General features: G+C 42.3%; 1 protein-coding gene across 8 annotated transcripts in view; it reads right to left on the reverse strand.

The window, feature by feature from the left end:
* Positions 1–24672, reverse strand: part of KCNQ1 (potassium voltage-gated channel subfamily Q member 1) — a 322417-nt gene that overhangs the window by 254103 nt on the left and 43642 nt on the right. For all 8 annotated transcript variants that reach the window (XM_083462722.1, XM_083462720.1, XM_083462724.1 and 5 more), the window contains one exon: positions 4673–4763. In XM_083462722.1, coding sequence (XP_083318848.1) covers positions 4673–4763 — 91 coding nt within the window. The remainder of the gene's footprint in view (positions 1–4672; positions 4764–24672) is intronic.

Genomic DNA, 24672 nt, shown 5'->3' on the forward strand with positions numbered 1-24672 from the left:
TGCAGTTCACAGTACATGTGCCACTTGCGTATTTTGTGTTCAGGTGTTCACATCTAAATACAAAAAGGCCCATAGAAACTGGCCTTGGCATGTTTGGATTAGGCTCTTGAGGCAAAATAATTTCAGACCTTGCATTCACCCTCATTGTTTCTCACACTGGAGAAAGGAGGGCTACAGCTGGGATAGCAATATTCTTAGATACCCATTTAAAATCTCCAGAAGTGGTGTGTATATTATGTGCGTTCTCATCCTCCTCTCGTGCAACCCATTAAAAGCACAGGTTTTGCTGGCCAGTGTTTGAAAACAGGTGCAAATGTTATACAATGTGCAACTCTGTTTCAGAACAACAATAACAATAAAAACCCCAAGTGAACTATTTATCCGTTTTTCAAGTTTCATCATCCTTGGGTAGATCTTGGAGACAACAGTACAACTTCTTAGAGCGAAGAAGAAAAATTACACGACAGAGTCCTTTCTGGACAGTGTCATCTGAGACTGTAGGTCTGATGAGATGGAGAGGAGGATTACATTTTTAAAAAATCATGAAAAACAAACCCTCATGTAGAAAACTAGTACATCAGGGTGGGTAGGAGTGTTCTAACCTACATTCGCCCTTATATACTAGTTTACTAGTTGAAGGGGGGCTTTTTTTTTCATGAGTGAGCATTCAAGATTGTGACATACACCTGGAATCTAAAGTACTACAATTCCAGAGTAGCCCTTGGTGGATAATGCCAATATTAGGAGTGAAATGCCCCCTTTTCAGGTTCCTGAAAACAAAAACCTTCACTCAGGCCTTCAAATAAGCACACTTATTTATAAATACAATGCAATCCTAAACATGCCTACTCATCAGTAAGTCCCATTGAGTTCAACAGCACCAGCTGCCAGGAAAATGGGCATAGGATTGCAGCTTTAGTCAACTAACAAGTTAATTAACAGACAGCTAATTGATTAAGACATCATATGTAAGCTATAGAAATGTCACAATAAATATCAGCACACTTGGCAGCAGAGAAAGAAGCTCACTGCTATTACGGAGGCATTTTGCCAAGATGGGATGGAGAAAGCATTCGCCACCTGTTGGTTACCTGCAGGGTGCTCTGGATCTGTGGGAAGTTTAGGACCTGCTTATTGATTTAGAAAGCGATCAGTCTGACACCTATGGGCTACCATCCAGCAACTAGTCCAGGTCACTTCAGACATTATATTGCCAAACTCCTACACTGAAAGCATTTCTATGTAAGAATTAATGGAACACTTTTTGCCTTCTCGGTAGTGGCGCCTGCCCTGTGGAACGTCCTCCCAGCAGATGTCAAGGCAATAAACAACTATTTTACTTTTAAAAGACAACTGAAGGCGGTCCTGTTTAGGGCAGTTTTTAATGTCTGATACTGTATTGTTTTTAATATTTGGTTGGAAGCAGCCCAGAGTGGTATACATAAATAATAATAATAATAATAATAATAATTATTATTATTATTATTATTATTATTATTATTATTATTATTATTATTATTATATCATAAGACGTTGCAATCTTAAGTGAAATGAAATGTAGATGAATAATAAAGTTTATAATATTGGATAAGTTGTTTCACTCTGTAGTTGTTTCACTCTGTAGTTGTTTCACTCTGTAGTAAAGGGCGGTGGCAGCTGTTCACATATAATGAAAATTATCTTTTTTTTAAAAAAAAAAACCCAGTGATTCAATTAACCACCCTCCCTACCTTACTTCTTATCCTGAATAGTGAGGTGTTTGTGTGAGAAAGAACTTTTTAGGCTACCTTTGACATTGACTCTGCCCTAGTTTCTCTTTGATACAACACTGAAAACAAACATCTCTGCCAAAAACATTAACAGTAAAAACAATGGAAAGTAAACATTGAAGGGCTTATACACTTTTAAGCCAACATGAAAAATGCTCCAATATTAGCAAGAAAAGTACCGTATTTTTCGTCCTATAGGGCGCACAGGCCCATAGGACACACCTCGTTTTTTTGGCGGGGGGGAATGAATAAAAAATAATAATAATGTGAGCCTGCGGGAACTCCCGCCAGGCTTGCGATGCTTGCGGATAGCTTCCTGAAGCCTGGAGACCGAGAGGGGTCGGTGCGCACCGATGCCTCTCGCTCTCCAGGCTTCAGCGAAAGCCTGCATTCGCCCCATAGGACGCACACACATTTCCCCTTTATTTTTGGAGGGGGAAAAGTGTGTCCTATGGGGCGAAAAATACGGTAATCTAGCACATGTGATGTTGCATTTTCTCTACAAATATGTACCCTTGTAATTCTGGGACCAAAACTGACAACAAAATGAGATTCGTGAGAGAAAATAGCTTTTTCAGGCACACTGTATATCCCTCTGTTCAGAAGAATATTTAATCCACTTGGATCATGTGCTTGGGTTTTCTTAGATCATGCTGAGATAACAACATTCTGCTGTGTCTTGGCACCATAAAACCTCTTGCTTATGAAAATAAAAGAAAAATATAGTCTCGCAGGGAGAATACGTGTTTGAATTTACTTTTTCTATAGTTTAAATATTGAACTCTCAAAAACAATTTTTACACAAATATGCCTCATTCTCTTTATGAGTCATGGCCAAAACTCTATTACACCAATATTTTAAACTTGCCAAGTGTACGTATACCCTGGCCTACAACATGACGATCCAGTCACAGGCCTGGATCCAACTTTAGCTGGTGTTGAAAAACTGCCAGCACAAAACAGAAAGGCAAAACCCTACCAGCACTGCCACCTAATGGCAGAAAATCCTGCAGCTAAAATCATTCAGAATTAAAATTGCTTAACTGTGTATTGTGCTCTGAAAGTCATTCCAACTGGCCATTACAATAACTATGTAACCACGAACAATGGCCAAGCTTGTTTTTTTCCTCCTTCCATTTTCCTTTTGTGTCGCGCCTTTTAGCTTTAGATTTCAAATCCCTCCTCAAGAGCCAACTTTTCTATGAAGCATTTCTCAAAAGCCCTTTACAGTGGTACCTTAGTTTACGAACTTAATCCATTCTGGAAGTCCATTCTTAAACCAAAGCGTTCTTAAACTAAGGTGTGCTTTCCCATAGCAGCGGGGGACTCAATTTACAAATGGAACACACTCAACAGGAAGCGAAACATGTTCTGCTTCCAAGGCAAAGTTCACAAACCAAAACGCCTACTTCCAGGTTTGCAGCATTCTTAATCCAAGTTGTTCATAAACTAAGCTGTTCTTAAACCAAGGTACCACTGTAATTACCGTATTTATTAGATGTGCGTTGCAACACTTGTGTTCAAGGCAGTTAACTGTAAAATATGGAATAAAATACAAAACAATACTCAAACAGGTAGATAAAACACAAGCACAATCAATAAATAGGACAGGTGACTGAATGAACTGCTACAATTTACAGTGGCCAAGACAGACAGACCCATGCTCTACAAAATGAATGCATATCCTCTCGTTTTCCCCCTGCCTACATTTCCTTTCCCTTCTTCTGGTATCTCCAGTGTCAATTTTTAGATGGTGCGTATCTTCAGGCAGGGTTCTGTAAAGCGCCATGTGCATGCATAGCCCTATAAAGCAATAATGGCCACAATGGCATTAATAGCCAGTCCTTTGACACTTCAGAAACAACTTTTATAAGTTCTTTAAAAAACAAAACTGTAGTCTAAAACCCCTGGAGGGCATGAGGCTGGGGACGGCTGGTTTAGGAGCTTGCCAAATATTGCCTGTATGTTTTAAATTGTTTTTAATATTGTTTTAAAAGTTGTTAACTTGCCCTGGGACCTTACAACGAAGGGCAGGTAATAAATAAATTAACTCTCGAACCCTATGTAGAAGTTTGCTAATCTGTTTCCTCGTGAAAATTGTACTGGTTATTCCTCAACTACCGCAAGTAGCTGTTCATGACCAGCTCCATTAAGATAGATAGATAGATAGATAGATAGATAGATAGATAGATAGATTAGATTTAATTAATTATCAATAAGTGACAAAGAAAAAAGAACGAAAAGAAAACCAATATTGTACAAGCATAGTGAACTGCGCCTGAAAGACATAAAGATTGCGCCCGCCCCCCAATTATAAATATGAACATGAACTCTGAAAGCCGACTCGCTGGAAAACGAAGGCTAAGGTTTTGCCAACATTAACAATTAATGCACGTATAATAGGGAATTCCCAACACACAAAACAACTGCAGGACCAATTGTTCAAAGAATGGCAAGTCGAATTAAATATAAATGCTGGCTTGCCCACCCTAAGAAATTAAGTCAGGTAATGCAATGCCAGTTAACTCCTACCAAAGTACTAGTAAGAAATAGAGGAGGGCAAGGACTGCTTATGGTGCTATTAAGAGGCATTCCATGAACTTGATACAGTTTACCTTAAGAAGATGCTGTGGATCCATGGCACACTCTTTTCTGTCTAAATGCACAGATGCAGAATCAGGGGACAATTAGCACGACTGTATTGGTAAGGTTCAGTCGGCATATTCAGAAATTGTGTTTTGAAAAAAAGAAACCAAAAACACCACCATAAATGAATACAAAAAAACAAGAGAGGGCTGGCATGTACACATTACTGAAAGTCACATTTTCAAAGTAATTCAACAGCAAGCAGACACAAGCGTTGTTCCCAAGATGATATATAAAGCAAATATCCATTGGCATACCATCCAAAATAATGTTCCTGTGGCAAGAGCTGCATACTGATCGATCGTGGAAAGCACACTGAATATAAGGCAGACCAGCACTATGAGGAAACTGGGGAAAAAAGAAACAAGAAAAATTAAAATCACTAAAGTATTTCATTAGAAAGCTAGTACTTAAGGCAAAAAAAACTAAACAGCAAGCACATTTTTGTAAAAAGGCTATCCATACTCCAATATTGAATTGTCCATGAATGGGGAGAGAATGGGAAAGAGGTCTGTAGTTGTTCATTTGTTGCAGGGGAGAAAATAAGAGTTTGGAGAGGAGTACAGTGGTACCTCGGGTTAAGTACTTAATTTGTTCCGGAGGTCCATACTTAACCTGAAACTGTTCTTAACCTGAAGCACCACATTAGCTAATGGGGCCTCCTGCTGCTGTCGCTCCGCCGGAGCACGATTTCTGTTCTCATCCTGAAGCAAAGTTCTTAACCTGAAGCACTATTTCTGGGTTAGCAGAGTCTGTAACCTGAAGCGTATGTAACCCGAGGTACCACTGTAGAGGCCTGATGCTAACACCATGGCTACTTTTGTTGAACTAGAGAACAGTGCAGAGTTTGGACAGAATATCATAATCCATAAGAAATACGTTGATGCTATGTCAAAGCCTGACCTACAATTTTTCTTTTTCCTCTTCCAAGAGAGAAACTTCCATTTTCCTGCCTCACTCAGGGCACTTGAAATTTTCTTTAGAATTTTTGTAGATTTTGAGCTCACCTTACTGTTGTCAGACTGAAGAAATGTTTTCCCACCCCTGCTGTAAACATTTTTGTAGCAGCCTGCAGCCGACCTACACTTCCTGATCTGAAAAACCTCTATGGGAGGAGTAACTTCCTGATGCTTTCATCCTGGTCCTGGGCTTAGCAGCAAGGCTGCAGAGTGCAGAGCACCGGTGAGATGGTTTGTGGTATGAAAGAAAGGACACTCACAAACACACCTCAGCCACCTCACAAAAGTAAGGTAAGTGCAACAGAAAAACCCATCCACCCCACCCATGAGAATTTCATATTGGCTTTCTACCAAATTGAATGACAGAGCAGGAACTCGGGAACATGTACAGTGGTACCTTGGGTTACAGACGCTTCAGGTTACAGACGCTTCAGGTTACAGACTCCACTAACCCAGAAATAGTACCTTGGGTTAAGAATTTTGCTTCAGGATGAGAACAGAAATCATGCTCTGGTGGCGCGGCAGCAGCAGGAGGCCCCATTAGCTAAAGTGGTACCTCAGGTTAAGAACAGTTTCAGGTTGAGAACGGACCTCCGGAACAAATTAAGTTCTTAACCCGAGGTACCACTGTATTAAGCTTTTCAACAGCAGTCGTAAGACTTTAAAACGTTAAAAATGATTCCATGTACTGGTATTTTGTTTTCATCAATGTCCACACAAGTACAAATTCATCTTGCAGTACTTCTCCCACCCGACCCTGGCAAACCCTTTGTATATCTGCTGTGCAGTTGCAGCATTTCACATGCTATTGCCAATTCAACCAGCTGCAACAGCTCCTCTCTGGGAGCCATAAGCCCACCACACATTGGGCCAACATGGAGCTACTGTGTCTGCTCATCAGACACAGCTGCATGACCGACCATATAGCAAACAGCCATGGTTGTGGGCTGCTACCTGTGCCATGCAAAAACAGAAAACCCCACAATTTCATGCAGTAGCTTTGTGGTAAATTAAGACTTAGCATTTAAATAGTCATCACATTCAATCAGTGTGTGCTCATTATGCCCCAATTCTGCCATCTTTCTGCTATTATTTGTGCAGAATAAAAGAATTACTGTGCATGTCAAACAATAGATATCCTTTCCCCCCCTCCCCAATTCTGAACTGGATTTCCTGAAACGGCTCTGAACAATGCAATAATATTTGTACTTTTTAAGAAAACAAGGCGCACAAACAGGATACTTGTGCATGTGTGTTTGTGTGTGTGTGCCAGGAAAAAGCTGAAATTATTAATTTGAAATATGCAGCCCCCATATTCCCATATTGTTTAATTGTATAACCTCAACTATTTGACAGAAATATTTTCCCCAAAGCCATCTCCCGCAGAGAACAATTGTTTTATAGATACATGTTTGCATAATTGGTGTCCACATTGTTAGATGTCCTTCTGCATGCAATAGTGTCTTCTACTTACGAAACGACTGTTTTACACTTTTTGCTAGAGTGCTCAATACGAAAGTGAAACTAAAACTAGAAATATTCTTCCGTTTCCATAAGTTTGTAAAAACTATTGCAAAATGGAAGCATGAGGACAGCAATGGAACGTACATATTTCAGCACTACATGAACTCTTGCACAAGTTTGCATTTACCAAAAAAAAAAAAAAAAAAAAGCAGTAGCAGCTCTTTTCCTTCTTCTAATGGCTTTTTGGATCCTGTTTAATGTGTATCAATTTTAAAGATTTCTAAACAAAGAGGACATTGATTTGCTTAAAAGTGCAAACATGCAAACATGCATACATGTTACAATACTTAATAAAACAAAAATGAAGGTGCATAGAAAGCACCCATATGATTTATGGATCATAACACAAATAAAATGGGCAGCATCAAAAATGGCTTCACATCAAGGTAAAACCACATCTCAGATATCTGAATTTGGTTGTTGCTCCTCCCCCTCAAGAAAGTGGGCTGTGAAGACCCCTTATGAATTCAACAGCTGATATAGCAGCTATTAACTGTTGAGCCAAGTAGGAAACTGACCACCAGATGGCAACATCTCAAAGCCTATGACAACTTTCTTTAGCAATCAAAATAAGACAGAAACACAATTTTTTTGGCCAGTTGACACATTTCTAATGGCCATCTACTCCAGCCCCAGGAAAGAAAGATCCAGTAACTATGATAACCTAATGGAAACAAATTATCCTGCATTGCTTCCAAAAGGAGAGTCCAGATCTTAATTTTTCTATCACCCAATTGACATTTGGTGACCAATAATTTAGACATCTAAGAATGATGTTTTCCCAGAATTACAAAATATATCTGCAGCACATAATTTAAATGAACAGCCACATATCTATGGGCCACTTCCAATATCACACCAAGCATTCTGATGTTAAAGAAGGTTTGGGAAAGAAGCCGTTTATATCATGTGCATCATGTTTTTACAACTTACTTTCAAAACCTTCTTTATAAACAGAGGCAACTGAAGTACACAAATGCTTAAAAAGTTGTAATCTGTTTATCTTATGGACAAGAGCTACAGGAAGTCAGAGGATTCACTTACAGCAGCCTTCAGCTGCAGTACCCAGAACATACAATGAATTGTTTTGCATGTCTTCTGGATGCATATTGCAATTTTCTTTAGCTACATATAATTATGCATTTTATATCTATAAAAATATGTCTGTTCAATGAGACACTTTCTCATGTATCTCTGTTGTAAAATTAGAAATTGATTGGCATTTTTAAAATACTTGCAGCACCCTGCAACCTGCTCTGCGTGTAAAGTGCCAGAATGTATATTACTTGTGTGATCCTTCCTTTTTGATCAATCGGGCTCAACTATCTATCCCTCCCATAAACTTTAAAATGTCTAGCATATCCCACTTTGCTAGTGCATTTATCATTCTTCCCTATTTTTACATAGCAACACACACACCTCATCTGGGATTCATTTCAGTAAGTGGTACCTCGGGATGCGAACAGGATCCGTTCTGGAGCCCCGTTCGCATCCCAAATGGAATGTAAGACGCGACAGCGCGTCTGCATGTGCCGCGTTTCGTCGCTTCCGCGCATGCACGTGACGTCGTCTGCGCATGCGTGAGCAGCGAAACCCGAAAATAACGCACTCCGTTACTTCTGGGTCGCCGCGGAGCGCAACCCGAAAATACTTATCCTGAAGCGTATTTATCCCGAGGTATGACTGTAGTTCCAAAAACATCTGCATACAGAATTGCCCAGAAAGACTGCTTCATGATTAGCTTTTGCATGATTTATAAAACCTAACGATCTAACTATTGCTGGTTAATTTCCTAACACAGTTCCAAATGTTGCCTTTAAAGACCAAACATGGTCAGAGATCAAGGTATCTGTAGGAATTCCTGTTCCCACATCAATTTGCCTGTGTGTAGTAAGGGTTTTATATGTCAATACTATAAGCTTAAACATGGCCCAGTTTAAGCTTATTGGTATCTAAGTGTAATTGCTTTAAAAAGTGTCACATGCTGGTGACATGTCACTCCACAAAGCAGCTTAGCAGCCACATTTTATACCAGCTACAACTTCCAGACCAATATTAAGGGAAGCCCCACAGAGAATGTATTGCAGAGGTTGAGCCTTAAGGTTATCTACTGTGAAGGTTATCTACTATCCAGGTCCAGGAAAAGTCATACCTGGTGTAACAGCCAAAGCTGGCTTAAAGGTACTCCTAGGCACCAAGGACACTTGGCCCTCCGAGGGCAACAATGGACCAAGGAACACCCCAAGATATGTTACCTGATCCTTCAAAGGGAGTGTAACCCTCTACAGAACAGGGCATTTACTAGATCCCCTGACTTAAGAAGCACTCACATGGAAGGCTTCCATCTCGTTGGGATTCAGCTTCTGTTCATTAGGCTTCATTCAGTCCATTACTGTGTCCAGGCATTGGTTCAGCACACGTATAAACACAAGCAACATATTTTAGAGCTGCCCAGGAAGTTATCTTACAGCATTTAAGATCAAAATTGGGTATCTATTCTGCCTCTATTTTGGAACCCACATTTCACAGAGCACCTCCCTAATCTGCCAGAGCAGCAGACAAGAATCAGTTGCCTCATGGGGCAGTTGTGCTTTACATACTCCACCCCAGCTTCAACATTTTAAAAGGTAGAGGTAAAGGACCCCTGACAGTTAAGTCCAGTCGCAGACGACTCTGGGGTTGCAGTGCTCATCTCGCTTTACAGGCTGAGGGAGCCGGCGTTTGTCCGCTCCGCAGACAGTTTTTCCAGGTCATGTGGCCAGCATGACTAAGCCACTTCTGGCACAACGAAACACTGAAACCAGAGTAGCGCATGGAAATGCCGTTTACCTTCCCGCCAGAGCAACACCTACTTATCTACTTGCACTTTTTGGCATGCTTTCAAACTGCTAAGTTGGCAGGAGCTGGGAGCTCATCCCATCGCAGGGATTCAAACCGCCGACCTTCTGATCTGCAAGCCCAAAAGGCTCAGTGGTTTAGACCATAGTGCCACCCATGTATCTTACTGTATCTTAAATGTTTTCTCTGAAGTAGTTTTCTATATTATATCCCCACCCCACATAAAAAAGACTTCCTGTGAACAAGGGACAACCTGTAAATGAAAAGGGTAGCACCAATAAAAGTGAAAGACACACACACTGCGACAAAAAGCATACAATATTTGGCTGATTTTTTTAAAAAACAACAACCCACCTGCTATTTTAAAAAGAGATAGGGAGCAGTGTGCGTAAGTAATCCAAGGCTGTGTTACTAGTAAAACGGGTTTATCAGAAGTGACACAATGCAGCTGATTTCAGGGCTCCAGCAAACCATTATTCTACTTTGAGTTGTATTTCATTGTACAATTATTTCAAAGCAAGTGAGGTCAAAAGTGCTTTCCTGTTTGAACATTTAATTATCTTGGCGGCGATTTGTAAACAGCTGTTCAAAATGCCATCATTATATAGTGGTGGTTTAAGTAAAATATCCCCCAGATCTTTCCTTGCACAGAAGGGTATTATCTCAATTAGAACATTAAGCAGAAGCCACAGCCCAGAGATTATAACCCCTGCACCACCTCTGAGAGGCTGCATATTTCTGGAGTTTTCCCCAGATTTATGGCCAATGCACATTTGAACATCACACAAATCAAGAGGGTGGATGTTATGTCCAGCAAGAACATGCAGCTGCAAGATCTGCAGACCATGCAATTAACTTGAGGATCACGTTGTTTAAAAGTTGAGAGGACAGGCACACACTTCTCCTGGTTGGTTTCTCCCCATGCAACAGATGAAAGTAGAGTACAGTGGTACCTCAGGTTAAGTACTTAATTTGTACCGGAGGTCCGTTATTAACCTGAAACTGTTCTTAACCTGAAAACCACTTTAGCTAATGGGGCCTCCTGCTGCTGCTGCACTGCCGGAGCACAATTTCTGTTCTCATCCTGAAGCAAAGTTCTTAACCCGAGGTACTATTTCTGGGTTAGCGGAGTCTGTAACCTGAAGCGTATGTAACCTGAGATACCACTGTACAAAATACTTACTCCTAGCGTATTTGTGGCAGATAAGAAGTACTCAGAAAGTGGTTTATTTAAAAATGCTTTTTTTGCATCTGTGAACACCTTTGGTCAAGGCTGCATCAATTGCTGACAAATGTAAGCAAACTTCTAGGTTTTTGAAGACATTTTATTTATGTATAAGATTCTCCATTTTCCTGTAGATTCAAAATATTGCTCGTGTCCCTTCAAATACCAGCTGAAGGGCACTTAAAGGATTCTTGAAATGAAAAATGTATCCATATGAAATTGCTATTTAGTAGTACAGGCAGAAGAGCAAACGGTGTTGCTTTGGCATATATATAAAACAAGGTAACATCTGTCACTCCGCTTCATAATATACACAATGACCAACTTGTCCAACTTCAATACATGTGATTATGACAGGGAACAAACATCAGTTTCTGGACCCAATACTACTAGACAAGCAGTACACAACAGTGTGAATGCCTACACTAGGAGAATACTTGTGAAAGCCTAATATTCATTCTGCTCTGTATCCAATGACATACTGAGAACCTGCTTAGTGTCTGCAAAGTGCTGCATGGTCCTCTGGTGAAAAACAAAAGCTAAGTTTGGTGTCTTTATGACATCACTTACAAATGGGGGTCAAGTACTATTCTCCAATTTCTGGACGGAGAGTACAGCCTTGTCTGGGGTTCATTCATATTGCATGGTGCATAAGCAGCATCTTAGACACCAGGGCAGTTCAGCTGCTAATCAATTAAAAAGGTAGGCACGGTTAAGTCCCTTTTCCACATTTTATAAAGTGCCATACATATATGCAACACTGTTTTTAAATGCGGAACAGAGAATAGCGCTGAAGCAAAACACTTCACAAAAGTTATTTTCCACAGGCTAACCCTACACAATTTGCCAGCATGTTTTATTATAACCACTCCCTCTTCTACCTTTTACTTCTAGTAAAAGGCAAAAATGGCACAAAGGTTTCAGCGGTCACAGAAAGAAGTGAACTTCGCTAAATGCAGGTTGGACAACGGCAGCACATTCAAACCTGATTTGAATGAGAACAAGAGCGAAGTCTGAACACAAAAGGCAACTTAACTGCCCACACGTGATGGCCAAATTCAGCCTATACTAAAAGTCTGAAATAATAAGAAACTTCTAGTGTCATTCTACTACAGAAAACTTGCACCTGTGCAAACAAATTCTACTCTTTTTTCCCCCAGGATACATGTAGAGGAGGAGAAAACCAACATATTGAGCAATTGCCAAATGGAAAGCTATCATAGTGGGGAAGCGAAACTCGATGAAAGAAGGGAGGGAGCTAACAAAGGAATCCAAGGAGAAAATAATTTGGTGATGGGGCTTCAAGGAACAGTTGCGAACCTAAAATGCATTTTCACAGAATCACAGAACTGGGAGTTTCTGAGGGGGAGAGTGGGGAGCAGTGCTGCTGAACTCTTCCCCTGTTAGCCACGTTCCTCCTTCAAGTCATATATCAGCTACTTTTCATCCCACAGGGGATAGCAAATGCTGTGACATCTGCCTGAGTATTAAATATTGCACCTAGGGCCAGCCCAAGGTATTTTGCTGCTTGAAGCAAAACAGAAAATGATGTCCCACCGCCACCAATACCACCTGAGGCAATTAGAGGCAGTCCAGGGAAGCCCTGGCACACTGAAGGTGGCATGGGAGAAAAAAGGCCAGAGAGGAGTAGGTGGGGGAGCAGTGGCAGTGGTGGCAGCCCCACACTTCCTAGGCAGCGGCAAGCCGTGTGCTCCTCATGGGGCTTCTGAGAAGTGGAGGAAGAGGAAGAGGCGAGTCTCAGCTAGCGGGCAAGCAGGTGTCTCCAAGCTGGTGGTGGCTCCTATCCATAGCCAAAGGGGGAGCAGCAAAGGCATGCAACTGCCTCATTGAGGCTAATGGGCTGTCCGGACCTCCCTTCACCTGTGCTCAACCTGCTTGTTTGTAAATAAAGGCTAATATTACGAAATAGCAGTAAGCCTCCAGTGACCTCATTCCAAGGGAAACCAAACCCAGATAAGTGCTGCTCCTCTGGAGCATCACACAGAGAATTGGGGTGTACCTACTTAACAATATATAGAGACATCAACAAACCAATTACACTGGCATTCGTTTCTGAAACAATACTAGAATACACATCTGTGCATGTGCTAAGTTAGTGCTCGATAGCAATCATGGGCTGAATGTGGGCCAATAAACTGAAGCTGAATCCAAACAAGACTGAGATGCTGTTAGTGAGTAGTTCCTCTGACCAGCTGAGTGGTGTACAGCCTACTGTAGATGGAGCCACACTCCCTCTGAAGGAGCAGGTTCATAGCTAGGGGCTTCTTCCAGATCCATTGCTGTCACTTGAGGTGCAGGTCATCTCAGTGGTGCAAAGTACATCAGCATAGGTTATGGCACAACTACAACCCTCTCTGGACAGGGTTAACTTGACTACAGTCATCTATGCTTTGGTAACCTCAATACTGAACTATCGCAATGCACTTTACACTGGGCTGCCTTTGATGACTGTTCAGAAGCTTCAATTAGTACAGAATGTAGATGTGCAACTGCTGACAGGTTGAAAGTGAACATGCCACTTAACACCATTTCTCTTACAACCACGCTGCCTGCCTGTATGCTTCTGAGCCCAATTCAAAGTGATGGTTTTGCCTTACAGCTCGGGACCCCAACATCTTCTATAATGCCTCCCCTGATATGAATATACTCAGACCCTTAGAGCTTCTTCTGGGGCTCTTTTCCAGATTTCCAGGACTAAGGGATGCTCAGAGGGTGATGACAAAGGAGAGTGAGGCCCCCACTCTCAAGGTCTGCCTGGTGCCTTCATTGACATCTTTCATTAACAATCGTAGGATCTTCCCCAGGCTTTTGATAGCTCAAGATCATGCTGTTTTGTCATTCGTGTGCTGCCAGAGCTTCCAGTGGCTGTAATGGGGGTTGTTTTGTTCTGTTTTTATGGTATAATTTATTTATATTCGTGTTCTGAATGTGTTATAAGTCACTTGGAGACCTTTGGATAATAAGTGACTAAAAGTCAAATAAAGAAACAAATAAATAATAGCAGCTGTCAGCCTGAAGATGACTTTTCTGCACCATCGGGTCACTGACTTTGATGGTCAATGTAATGCACTATGCTGGTTGCTTTTTTTAATAACAAATGTGGAACATCTTCTCTCTCTCTCTCTCTCTCTCTCTCTCTCTCTCTCTCTCCCTCTCCCTCTCTTGGGATTAAAATAAGAGTCTTGTTGCACATTTTTCCTTACCCAATAAATGAAAAATTTACCATGAAAGACTCTTGAAGCCTTCAGTACAGTGGTTTTTCAACCGGTGTGCCGTGGCACCCTGGGGTGCTTTGAATGATGGTCAGGGGTGCCCTCTTTCCTTCCCACCCTCCTCTGATGCCCTCTCCTGTCTCTGCCCCCCAAAGGTGTGTACAGCTGTTTGTGCAGCAGTCCTGGCTACAAGCGCCACAGGTGAGTGATGCTTCTAGGGCTGGTGAGGGGGTGCTGGTTGACAGAAGCTGGGGCAGTCTCGGAATAAGCAAGCAAACAGGCAAGGGAGCACAGCCAGCCAGTCCACCAGCTCTTGCTGTTGGGAATGGACAGACAATTCCCAGGTCCCTGTGAGGCAGTGTGAGGAGGCACCTCTCCTTGGGGCAGGGGGGGCACCTCAGAGACCAGGGGCAGCAGCTGCGACTGCCCAGAAGACTCCCAAGGAGAGGGGAGAGGAGGCCGAGGGAACACTCCACAAGGGAGGTTGTTCAAGAAAGGGTGAGAGACTGATAGCTCTGCAGGCAAGGGGGTGACATAACTGGGCTCCTGAGCCCCACAGGAGTGCTGCAGAAACAATGTAGTTGGTCAAGGGAGTCCTGGACTCAAAAAGGTTGAAAACCTCTGCTTTAGATCCTCCAACTGTTAGCAGCCTCGCCCACAGTCACAAACTGTGAAATGGTTGACAGTCCATGCAGTTTATGTTCTGAGTAGGTTTCATGAATTGAAAGAGCACACATATTAAGCCCATTTAAGAAGTTTGTGGATGAGGAAGGCATTACTAACCTGCCCCTGGATAATCAAATTGTCATGTGCATGCTGTCAGCAAAGACAAGATACCAGTTTCAGTCTGAGTTCAAAGACCCCGACATTAAGCTACTACTTCAGAGTGTATATTTAGATAGTGTTGAGAGAATGTATTGAAATGTATCAAGAACAAATGTCTGAACAACACATGTTCTTGATGTAACTAATTATGCTTTAAGATATTAACTTTCCCAGCTATTCCTGCAGGTTTCCAAAATATGCAAAATGTTAATATTCAAATCAGCTGTTAAGACTATAGCAGATCATAGATCAATAATGTCAGAAGCAAGCACATCAAGGCTATGCCTGCACAAGCTGTCACTTGGCATCCTTGTATTAAAGCTGGGGCTCAACTAAGTTGTTGCAGGGGCAGAAGGTCTACTTGTGGTTCGAGGACCCGATCCCCGCGTAGTGGAATGAAAACACGAGGACACGTGATATAAGGTTAATGGGCAAGAAAATGCCACAACTTTATTGATTACAGCAAGTGAAAAGGTATTGGCTTAGGCATTGGGTTACGTCAGCTGACTCCACCCCCTCAGAGAGGGGTGAGTCTAAAACAGGGGGGTTTATTCACCAGTAGGTGGAGCCTGTTGATGCTAATCCAACTATAAGCTCTCCCCTGATGTCACCGAGGGTCGTGCCATGGCCTCCCGCCAAGCAGGCATCGGACAGAATACATGACCGCCAGATTCCTTTAACGGAATACCCAAAAACTGAAGGCATAGGCGATGGCCACACCTAGCCCTTCGACACACCACAACACATTATTCCAATGCCTAACCTACCCACCAATACCACGAAAGTTGTGACGATTGCTACGAGGTAGGCGAAAAAACCAAAAAGCCTAATGCCAAATGGAAAAATTCCTACCAGCCCCCCCGGACAACCAGGGCGACCAACCTAAGGTCCATAGCAAGGCCAAAAGAAAACTGAGACCCTGAGCTCTAAGGGAGTGGAGGGTGGGTGACTCGCGACGGGACGACGAAAAGTGAGGCCGGAAGGCTGGTGTCGCAGCAATTTGGGCTGCTAAACACGCCCCCTCGCAGGCACCTGGTTGGATGCCTGCCTGTGGGCGTAGGCCAGCCAGGTGAGTGGGAGGCAGGGGGCTAATGCCCCCTGCTTGAGGCGGAGTCCGGCTCCCAACCACAACCACTCCTCTCTCTTGCAGGAGGAGAGTCTTTGTGCAACAGGACTTTCCCCCTTGCCTCACCACATGAACCCTAAAGTCCTCCGGGGGGGGGGTTGGGGAGGCATGCATTCTTACACTTCTGGAGCTTAAAATTTCCTTCTGTGCTCTCTGCCTTGCTTACTGGCACTAGTTCTGTGATGCTCTCACAAGATCTCATGGGAACTGTGCAAGTTCCTGTGAGATTTTGCCCAACCACCTCCAGAGCTGATGTGCTGAAAGGGCCTTGGCCGGTAAGCAAAGCAGGGAGCTTGAAAACTCTTTTGTGCACTGGGAAAACTCTGTGTGCATTTAATTAGCACAATCTAATCCAGCTGGCCTTCAACTACACTAGGTCGAAACTGCACAAGTTAAATGCCCATAAGATGAGACCGTACTATACAAATAGCAACAACCTATACACAGCCTCTCTTCTGCCAGGCTAACAGTAAGGGCCACACAATAAGGCTGCTATTGTAAAAGGTTCAATGTGTGTCTGCTTAACGCATATTTAAGCTCTGCTTATCACTGACAATAATTTTTGCATCATATTGCCATTCAGCTCCCACCTTACAGTTCTCTCCTTTATATGCCTGCCAACTGAGATTTCACTTCACGCATCTGGCAAAGCTTATGTCATAATAGATTTGCTGGTCTTGAAAAAAGAGACATCACACATACTTTTGTAAACCAAGAAATCTTTAATAAAAAATATGTTTATAAGGAGCAACAAGGCTCTTTAACTGTTTTTGCTGCAAGAGGTTAACACAACTACCCCCCAGAAATGTCTATGGCAAGGATGGAGTTGTAATTCCAGTTACAACTAGACAACTCCATAGTGCACAGGAGGCAACCACAGAGAACAAGCAGGAGAAGGGTTCACCCCCATGCAAGAACAATGATCCCGCCACAGAATACTCCTTACAACCTGAGCTGGAGGACCTCCCTCCCATTCTACCACCTAGAACATTTCCTTGGCCTCATCCCAGGACCAGGGACACTAGCAAATAATGGTACCAGCACCTGGGATACTGCTGTTGCAGCATTCAAGGCAGCAGGAGAGGGCAGAAGCATGGCACAGAAGTTTTCATTATAATTCAGTTCAAATAAGAATTTGGGGTGGAGAAGGGAGCTTGATGCATATGGAGGCAAACATGAAATGTTCAGCAATTTCATATTTTGAATCAAATAGTTGCAGATTTCAGTCATATCAGCCATGCCATTAAATGGACACCCATGTGGTAAATAGCCATTTCCTTTGTACATTAACCTTTTGTATAACAAGCTAAGGTTGTGTTCTCCTCTTTGTCCTGAAAAAGATTGGCAGCAAGTTTGGAAAGTTACATAGCCAGTAACTTTCAGAACAGCAAGATAAATGATAAGGTGCAGCTGACGATATGACAAAGCAATATAGTACTGTATTAAATTTCTCTTCTTTGAGAGAAGAAAGGGCTAAGGCAGAGCTTTCCAAACTTTTCATGTTGGTAACACGCTTTTGAGACATGCATCATTTTGAGACATGGTAATTCAGTTTTAAAAGCAAACTGGAGGTTAAACTAACCCCTTTCCAGCCCGAGGAAGAGTGCGGGGATCATTCACGCAACACACCTACACACTGCAGCTGACACGCTAACATCACGATACACATTTTGAAAAGCTCTGGGCTAAGGAGTAAATCCCACACAAATCCAGAGTGGAATCCCCAAGACGGTTGGGTGGCCCCTTGTACGCCTCCTTCTGGCAACTCCTGCAGCCCAGCTGGTGCCAAATGTATGGCTCTGCTTTCCTTTGGGCCACAATAGCGAGTCCATACGCACTGCTCAGGCTTGCACCCCAGAGACATCACTTCAGCAAATACAATGAAAAAGGCAGCAGTTATGAGTTACCGCTCTTGGCAGCCACAGCGAGCACTGTGATTCTCCAGTGGTTTGACATTGTCCCCGGAGGCACACTCCACTGTCTTTCAAGACAGAGGGATGCCAACAAATTCCCCTTCCACACAAAGGCCAACTTCAGATGATCAGATGCTTAGAGGCAAGTGTGGCAATTTGCCAGGTGATAGTATTCATGCAATGCTGTGGCATGCTTCAGACACAGTATTATGCATATTACATAATTATGCCAAATGGAAGGGGTGGATTATCTAAACAACAACAGCTTTAACCCTTAATATTAACAGAAAGTTCATCGGTTGGGAAAGGGCCAATGGTAGAGCATATGCCTTGTATGCAGATGGTCCCAAGTTCAATCCCCAGCATCTCCAGGTAGGGCTAGGAGATATTCCGGCCTGAGACCCTATAGATTAGCTCCCAGTTTGTGTAGACACTGGTTTTTAACTGGTGAATTGGGATCTACTAGTGGGTCACGGCCTGATCTAAAGTGGGTTGCAACAGGGGACAAGATCACTACCACCATGCAAATATATGGCAAAATGAATGTTTGGGTTAAAAGTGGGTTCCAGGGTCTGAAAAGATTGAAGATACCTAGTGAGCTATATGGACCAATACTGAGCTATATGGACCAATGGTCTCAGTATAAGACAGCTTCCTAGTTGCCACTACAGTGGTACCTCGGGTTAAGTACTTAATTTGTTCCGGAGGTCTGTTCTTAACCCGAAACTGTTCTTAACCTGAAGCACCACTTTAGCTAATGGGGCCTCCTGCTGCCGCCGGAGCACAATTTCTGTTCTCATCCTGAAGCAAAGTTCTTAACCTGAAGCACTATTTCTGGGTTAGCGGAGTCTGTAACCTGAAGCGTTAAAGAAAACTCTCTATTAAAGAAAACTCTGTATTAAAGAAAAAACCCATGGTAAAATCAGCTGACAATTTGTGTCTCTTTTCAGAGCTCAGCATCTGCTGACAGAGGCAGGAATCCCCTCTTCTAACTCAAGGCAGAGGTAAACCTTAAGTTTTAGTTCACAGTAACATAAGAAGCATCCTGCTGAATTAGAGGGAGACTCATCTGGTCCAGTGTTCCATCTACCAGGTGCCTATGGGGGAAGCCTCACTAACAGGACATTAGTACAATAGCACTCTACAGCTCATGTTGCTCAGTTCACTCACTGTTGACTTCTCATGTGAATTCAGTGGGAATGTTTGGGACAAGAATCAACACAAACAAAACTGCCCAAGCTGCAGTGGCTTGCAAATCTCCTAATGGAATGCTTTAAGCCCATTACAACACTGTCTAGAAATGTTTCCTTTTATAAATGTGCTTATTTGTATCAATGGTATACTGCAAAAAAGTAAACTTCTTTTGCATGTGCCAGAACAGGATTCTAATGGGATTCTAATATTATACCATTATAACATCCCAGCCTTTTTCTGAACAGAAACGTTATGCCAAAATAGAAGTCTCAGCTAATTAAAACACACACATAGCGGGAACTTTAGCAAGATGAAATATTAATGTCTGTGGCATGTTATATCTCTATCTCCCGCTGCTATTTCGTTCTTGCTGTAAGACATGGGCAGTACAGTGCAATCATGTATTGCTGGGGCCCAGACATGTTATGAGGCACCCTGCCAAGAGTCAACACTATTATCTTGATTCTCATGCAAGGCATGTCCCTGGGGAACTCAGAGATGGCACACAATGCCTTTGACCTTGCCAGGCCATGAGCCGAGTGTTTTAACTCTTTTAAATACTGAATTTTAAACTGTTGTAACCCACTCTGGGCCCTTCTGGAGAAGGGCAAGTAACAAATTTAACCACCACCACCATCCTACCCAGCCCACCTTGGAAAAGGGCCCTGGTGCACTCTGATTTTTAATTTGCGCCTGATGCATTCTTACTTGGATTGCAGTCTTTTTAAAAAATATATATATTAAAGCTTTTATAATACAACAAACTAAAAGAAACTACCCGTATTTTTCGCTCTATGACACGCAGCAGACCATAACACGCACGTAGTTTTTAGAGGAGGAAAACAAGAAAAAAAATATTCTAAACGAAATAGTGGATATATGATTTTTGTGGTTCATGCTGTGGCCACAGACATGTGATCTGACAGTGAGTTTGGAATAGCCCAATGCAAAAATCCCAAGGATCCATGTGGATCCATGCTTTGTAACCATGGAGGAGGGAAGGAAGGGGAACCATGGATCCTCTGCTCACGACTGCAGCAGATCCCCCCGCCACCCGTAGGCATTCCCTCCATAACACGCACAGACATTTCCCCTTACTTTCTAGGAGGAAAAAAGTGAGTGTTATGGTGCAAAAAATATGGTAATCTAAATAAAATCAAAAGCAGAGAAGAAAAAAGAAAATGCAGAGTCCTCTCTCAAAAGTAGCTATTAATTCTCGCCTCACACAGAAAGTGGTGGACCCTCCTAGCTCTCACCTAGGAGCTTTCCTTTCTTCTCCCAGTCTCATCCTGGGAGTTCTTCCCTTTTCTGCCTCTCACTCAGGATCTGGGTCCTTCCACTAACCATCCACCAACTTCATGTGTCTGTAATCCTTGGACCGTTGCAGTATTTTGTTACTTAAAGTAAACATCACCATGGCTTCAATGCTGCTGCTGCTGCTGCTACCCTTATATATAATAGGATTGCAAGTATGTCGCCACACAAACTGCTGCATAGGAATAGAACAGCAGGTGGGCAGCTCATGAGGGCAGGCGAGTTAGCAAGCTGGCTGCTCAGCTGAGTGCCATGGATGGTGAGTGGCCCATGCAAACCACAGACTGAGGAATAGTCAGGACAGAGCAGGGCAGCCTCCCACAACCATCCTGCTCTGCTGTCGCTGCACACCTCACACCAAGGAGACAGAAGAGGAGGGAAGCAGCAGCAGAGCAGGACCACTGCTATGGAGCTGTCACAGCTTGTCTTCCCTGTTCCTCTGCAGCCACAGCCCCTGGGTCACAGTTTGGCTGTGCTGTAAGAGAAGCTAGTATGGCTTGGCCAAGTGGGCAGGCATGTGAGGAAGTGGAAGCAGGGAGGCAGGTGGGAGCACAGAAACAAAGTAGAAAGTCTCTCCTTCAACCTGTCCCCCTCACGCTGTTGCCACTGCCACAGCAGGAGGGGGGGACGACTACATCTCTCCATTCTCTCTGGAATGAATGCTGACCTCCCTTTAAGGCCTTTGGTGATTTTCCTTTTAGCTGCAGCTAGACTGGTTATACCACAGGATGGAAGGATGCTTCTGTTATTAATGTGAACTGCTGTTATAAGAAGGCTTTGTTCTTACCTATCTCAGAAAAAATTAACCCAGCATCTTATGGTTTTGAAGGGGAGTGCTAAGCCAATGGACTTTGATGCCAGTTGAAGGGCTATTGTGACGCACACAAACAAATGATATATGAAACCACTTGTCCCAGTGAAGTAGTACAACTCCGTTTGACTGATTGGTCCAAATCATGCCCCCTTTACCCGAACCTGCTTAGCAAGACATTCCTCGGCTCTTCATTTATTGCCTGATGCCTCTCGCTCTCTACTTTGCACTTCCCTTGCTATTCCACAAAGCCATTTCAGTGACTGTTTTTGTTCTCTTTAGCATGTTTCTTTAGCATGGTAGGGTTGTTAAGCAACGTGAGTGGGGACACAGCCGATAATAATAGTAATAACAACAACAACAATAATAATGTGATTAAGTGTGTGACCGCAGAACTTTATCACTCAGCAAGGTCTTTCCCATGCCTGCCTAAAACTAAAGAGGTTCTTTCCGTATTTCTATTTATTGCTAACGGTACCGATTTATAGTACTTCAGTTAAGTTTTAGGAATGCATCATTATTTGCTAATGAAACCACAACCATTTTGAGCACTACACTCATGCTTGCATCATGTTAGCTGCCAACAATTACACACTCCCCTGTGAGTTTTAAGTTTTCAGTGGGCAAATGTATTCCCCAGCTAATCTCAATACTAAAATATACTTGTGATGTAGCTTTAGTGGTGGTTTATTAGCATTTATAGAAAGCATGAGGAACAAGGGGAAGTTGTTTCACTAGCATGCATAATTTAAAGTTGTGTGCCTGAATCTTCAACCCTCTTGGTTCAACAAACTGCCTAAAGCTGACACTGTTATATTGAGCAAGTATTGCAAGTGAGTTGTGAACAAACAGCGTTACCCAGAGGCAGACCCTTCCTCTTTTGGAGACGAGTTTGTGGCCTGGTGTCTGCAACTGAACAATATCTACTTGCAGTGCAGAGACTTTTGTTGTCAAATTGTGCTAATAAAACTTCATCTTGCCTGCCTCCTCAACACACACACCACTTCTTCATAGCTGGCCCATTTTCCCATACACTCAGATGTGAGAGGGAGAGAGGTGGCAGGCAAATAAGGAGGCTTCATCTCCACCAGTAATAGGATATAAGTGGGTGTATTGCCAGAACAGTAATTTGGCAAATTAATTAGTCTTGGATTCCTGCTGTCTATTTCAAGTATTTAGACATGGTAAGTAGCTGGCAACCAGGACTTGGTGGGGGGATGTTCACTGAACAAAATGTGAAATATGAGTCTGGGAGAGCTTGAGTTCAAATCCCAGCTTAGAAACGGATACCTGCAAGGCAACCTTGGAGAAACAATTTTCTCCAAGTCTCAGATATGTTTTCTCCATTTGTAAAATCACCAGTCTTCACAATATGAGTTAATAAGATGAGTTGATGTAATAATTAATAGTATTATTTGAAGAAATACAGAAGTGTGCATAGCTGAAGGCGCTTTATCTTAAGGCATATCTTTACTTGAAAGACCAAATATTCTTACTCCTGCTTATGTTGGCAGTGTGTTGCAGAAACGCAACATGACACTCTCTAACCTTTATGCAAACCTGTTCTTGAAAACTATACCAATTATGCTACAACACCATAGGGCAAGATGCCAGCAGTTCCTCAGGAAAAAGGAAATCCCTTGGCATCATCACCATTTGCCTGAAACTGTCTGAGAACTTTACGCATCAGGATATAAAGTTTACAAATGATTTTGCTAAAGGAATAGGAGAGGAGATTGAAACACTTCCTGGGCTTTGAGTCAGAATAAATGTGAACTTCCTCCGTGTCTGTAATCTGCAGTACAGCAAAAGGTGGTGAACATAATGAAATCCCCATATCTTATTATTTTATGGAAGAAAATAGATTCTACACTCATTCCTGACAATAGAATTTTAATCTCTCCTCTTAGAACAACAAGAAGAATATATTTACATTTTTACAGATAAAAATTAGACCAAGTTTGAAAGCACATGAACTATGCACTCGCACACTACATGCAATACCCTGGCACTAAAAAAATAAATTATAATTATTTATAATTATAATTATAATTATGTGCCACAGTAAAGAAGAAAGGCAAAGTTACCAATAAATATAAGCAAAACAGCTCTGGAGGTTCTTAAAGAAGCAACACCAGACAAAAGCACAGTCATTTACATAGTGGCTGAGAGGATTTCTTCTCTTGACTTGAAAGGGAAACTTACACAAGCTATATCTACATCGAAACCAGGAATGGGAAACATGTGACCCTCTGCCCTTCAGATGTTGCTGAACCTCCAACTCCCATCAGCATGGCCAATGGTCAGTAATGATGGGAGTTGTAGTCCAAAATCTGGAGGGCCAGAGATCCCCACCCACTATCTACACAGTCTGTGAAAGTTCCCCTTGTAAGAAGTGCTCCTGTTATCTCAACATGGAAATGGCTAGGCATTCAGCCAGTACTACCTCTTCACTAACTTTTTTTTTTTAAGTGTCCTCAGTTTGGGAAGACATAGCCAGAGGAAGTAAACAGTTGCGCAAAGAGGTAAACTAACATCAGTATGATTTACTAGAGGAAAAACAAACAAACATCTGAATGCAGGGTCTCCCTTTAAATCATGGATATCAGCAGGACCAGTGGTTTTTTTTCTGGAAGGACGCAGGGGTACGCATACCCCTAAACATTTTGAGAATCTAGGTTTGGCCTCATTGAGGGACAGTATTTCAATATGAGTAGGAAAATAAGAGTGCCCCTAAACATTTTTTTTTTTTTGAAAAAAAGCACTGATCAGGACAATTATGAAATATCAAATGAAAAGCATTTCGATACAACTCAGAAGTCTCTGATCCTTACACCAGTTTGATGTCAGCAGACACTTCCTAATATTGACTGCTGAGATTAGATTGATCAACTAATCAGGTTGACAATGTTTTTAATAAAATATACTATCTGTTTTCGTTTGCTTTTCAGTTTAATGTGCAGTTGCACAAGTACATACTCCCTTTTGGATAGGAAATTCTTTGTTTTAGGTAGTTTAGGATCACACCTGCCTTCTTAAACAACTGTATGACTGACTGCAAAATGTTAGAGTGTCTCCCTTTGCATTTTTGTATCACTTTACTGCTTTAAATTTGATTTTTTTTTCAATAAAATATCAATTAATTAAAAGAAGAAAAAGAAAAAAGGCTGTTTATCTGGGAGTAAGGCCCATACAATTCAGTGAGACTTGCTTTTGACTGCAAAACTTTATTTATTTATTTACTGCTATACCATAGAAATCTACCCCAGTAGTTTACAACAATATGGGCAGTTAC

Source organism: Podarcis liolepis, assembly GCF_965112155.1.
Source record: "Podarcis liolepis genome assembly, chromosome: 1".
In the NCBI taxonomy this organism is placed as follows: domain Eukaryota; kingdom Metazoa; phylum Chordata; class Lepidosauria; order Squamata; family Lacertidae; genus Podarcis; species Podarcis liolepis.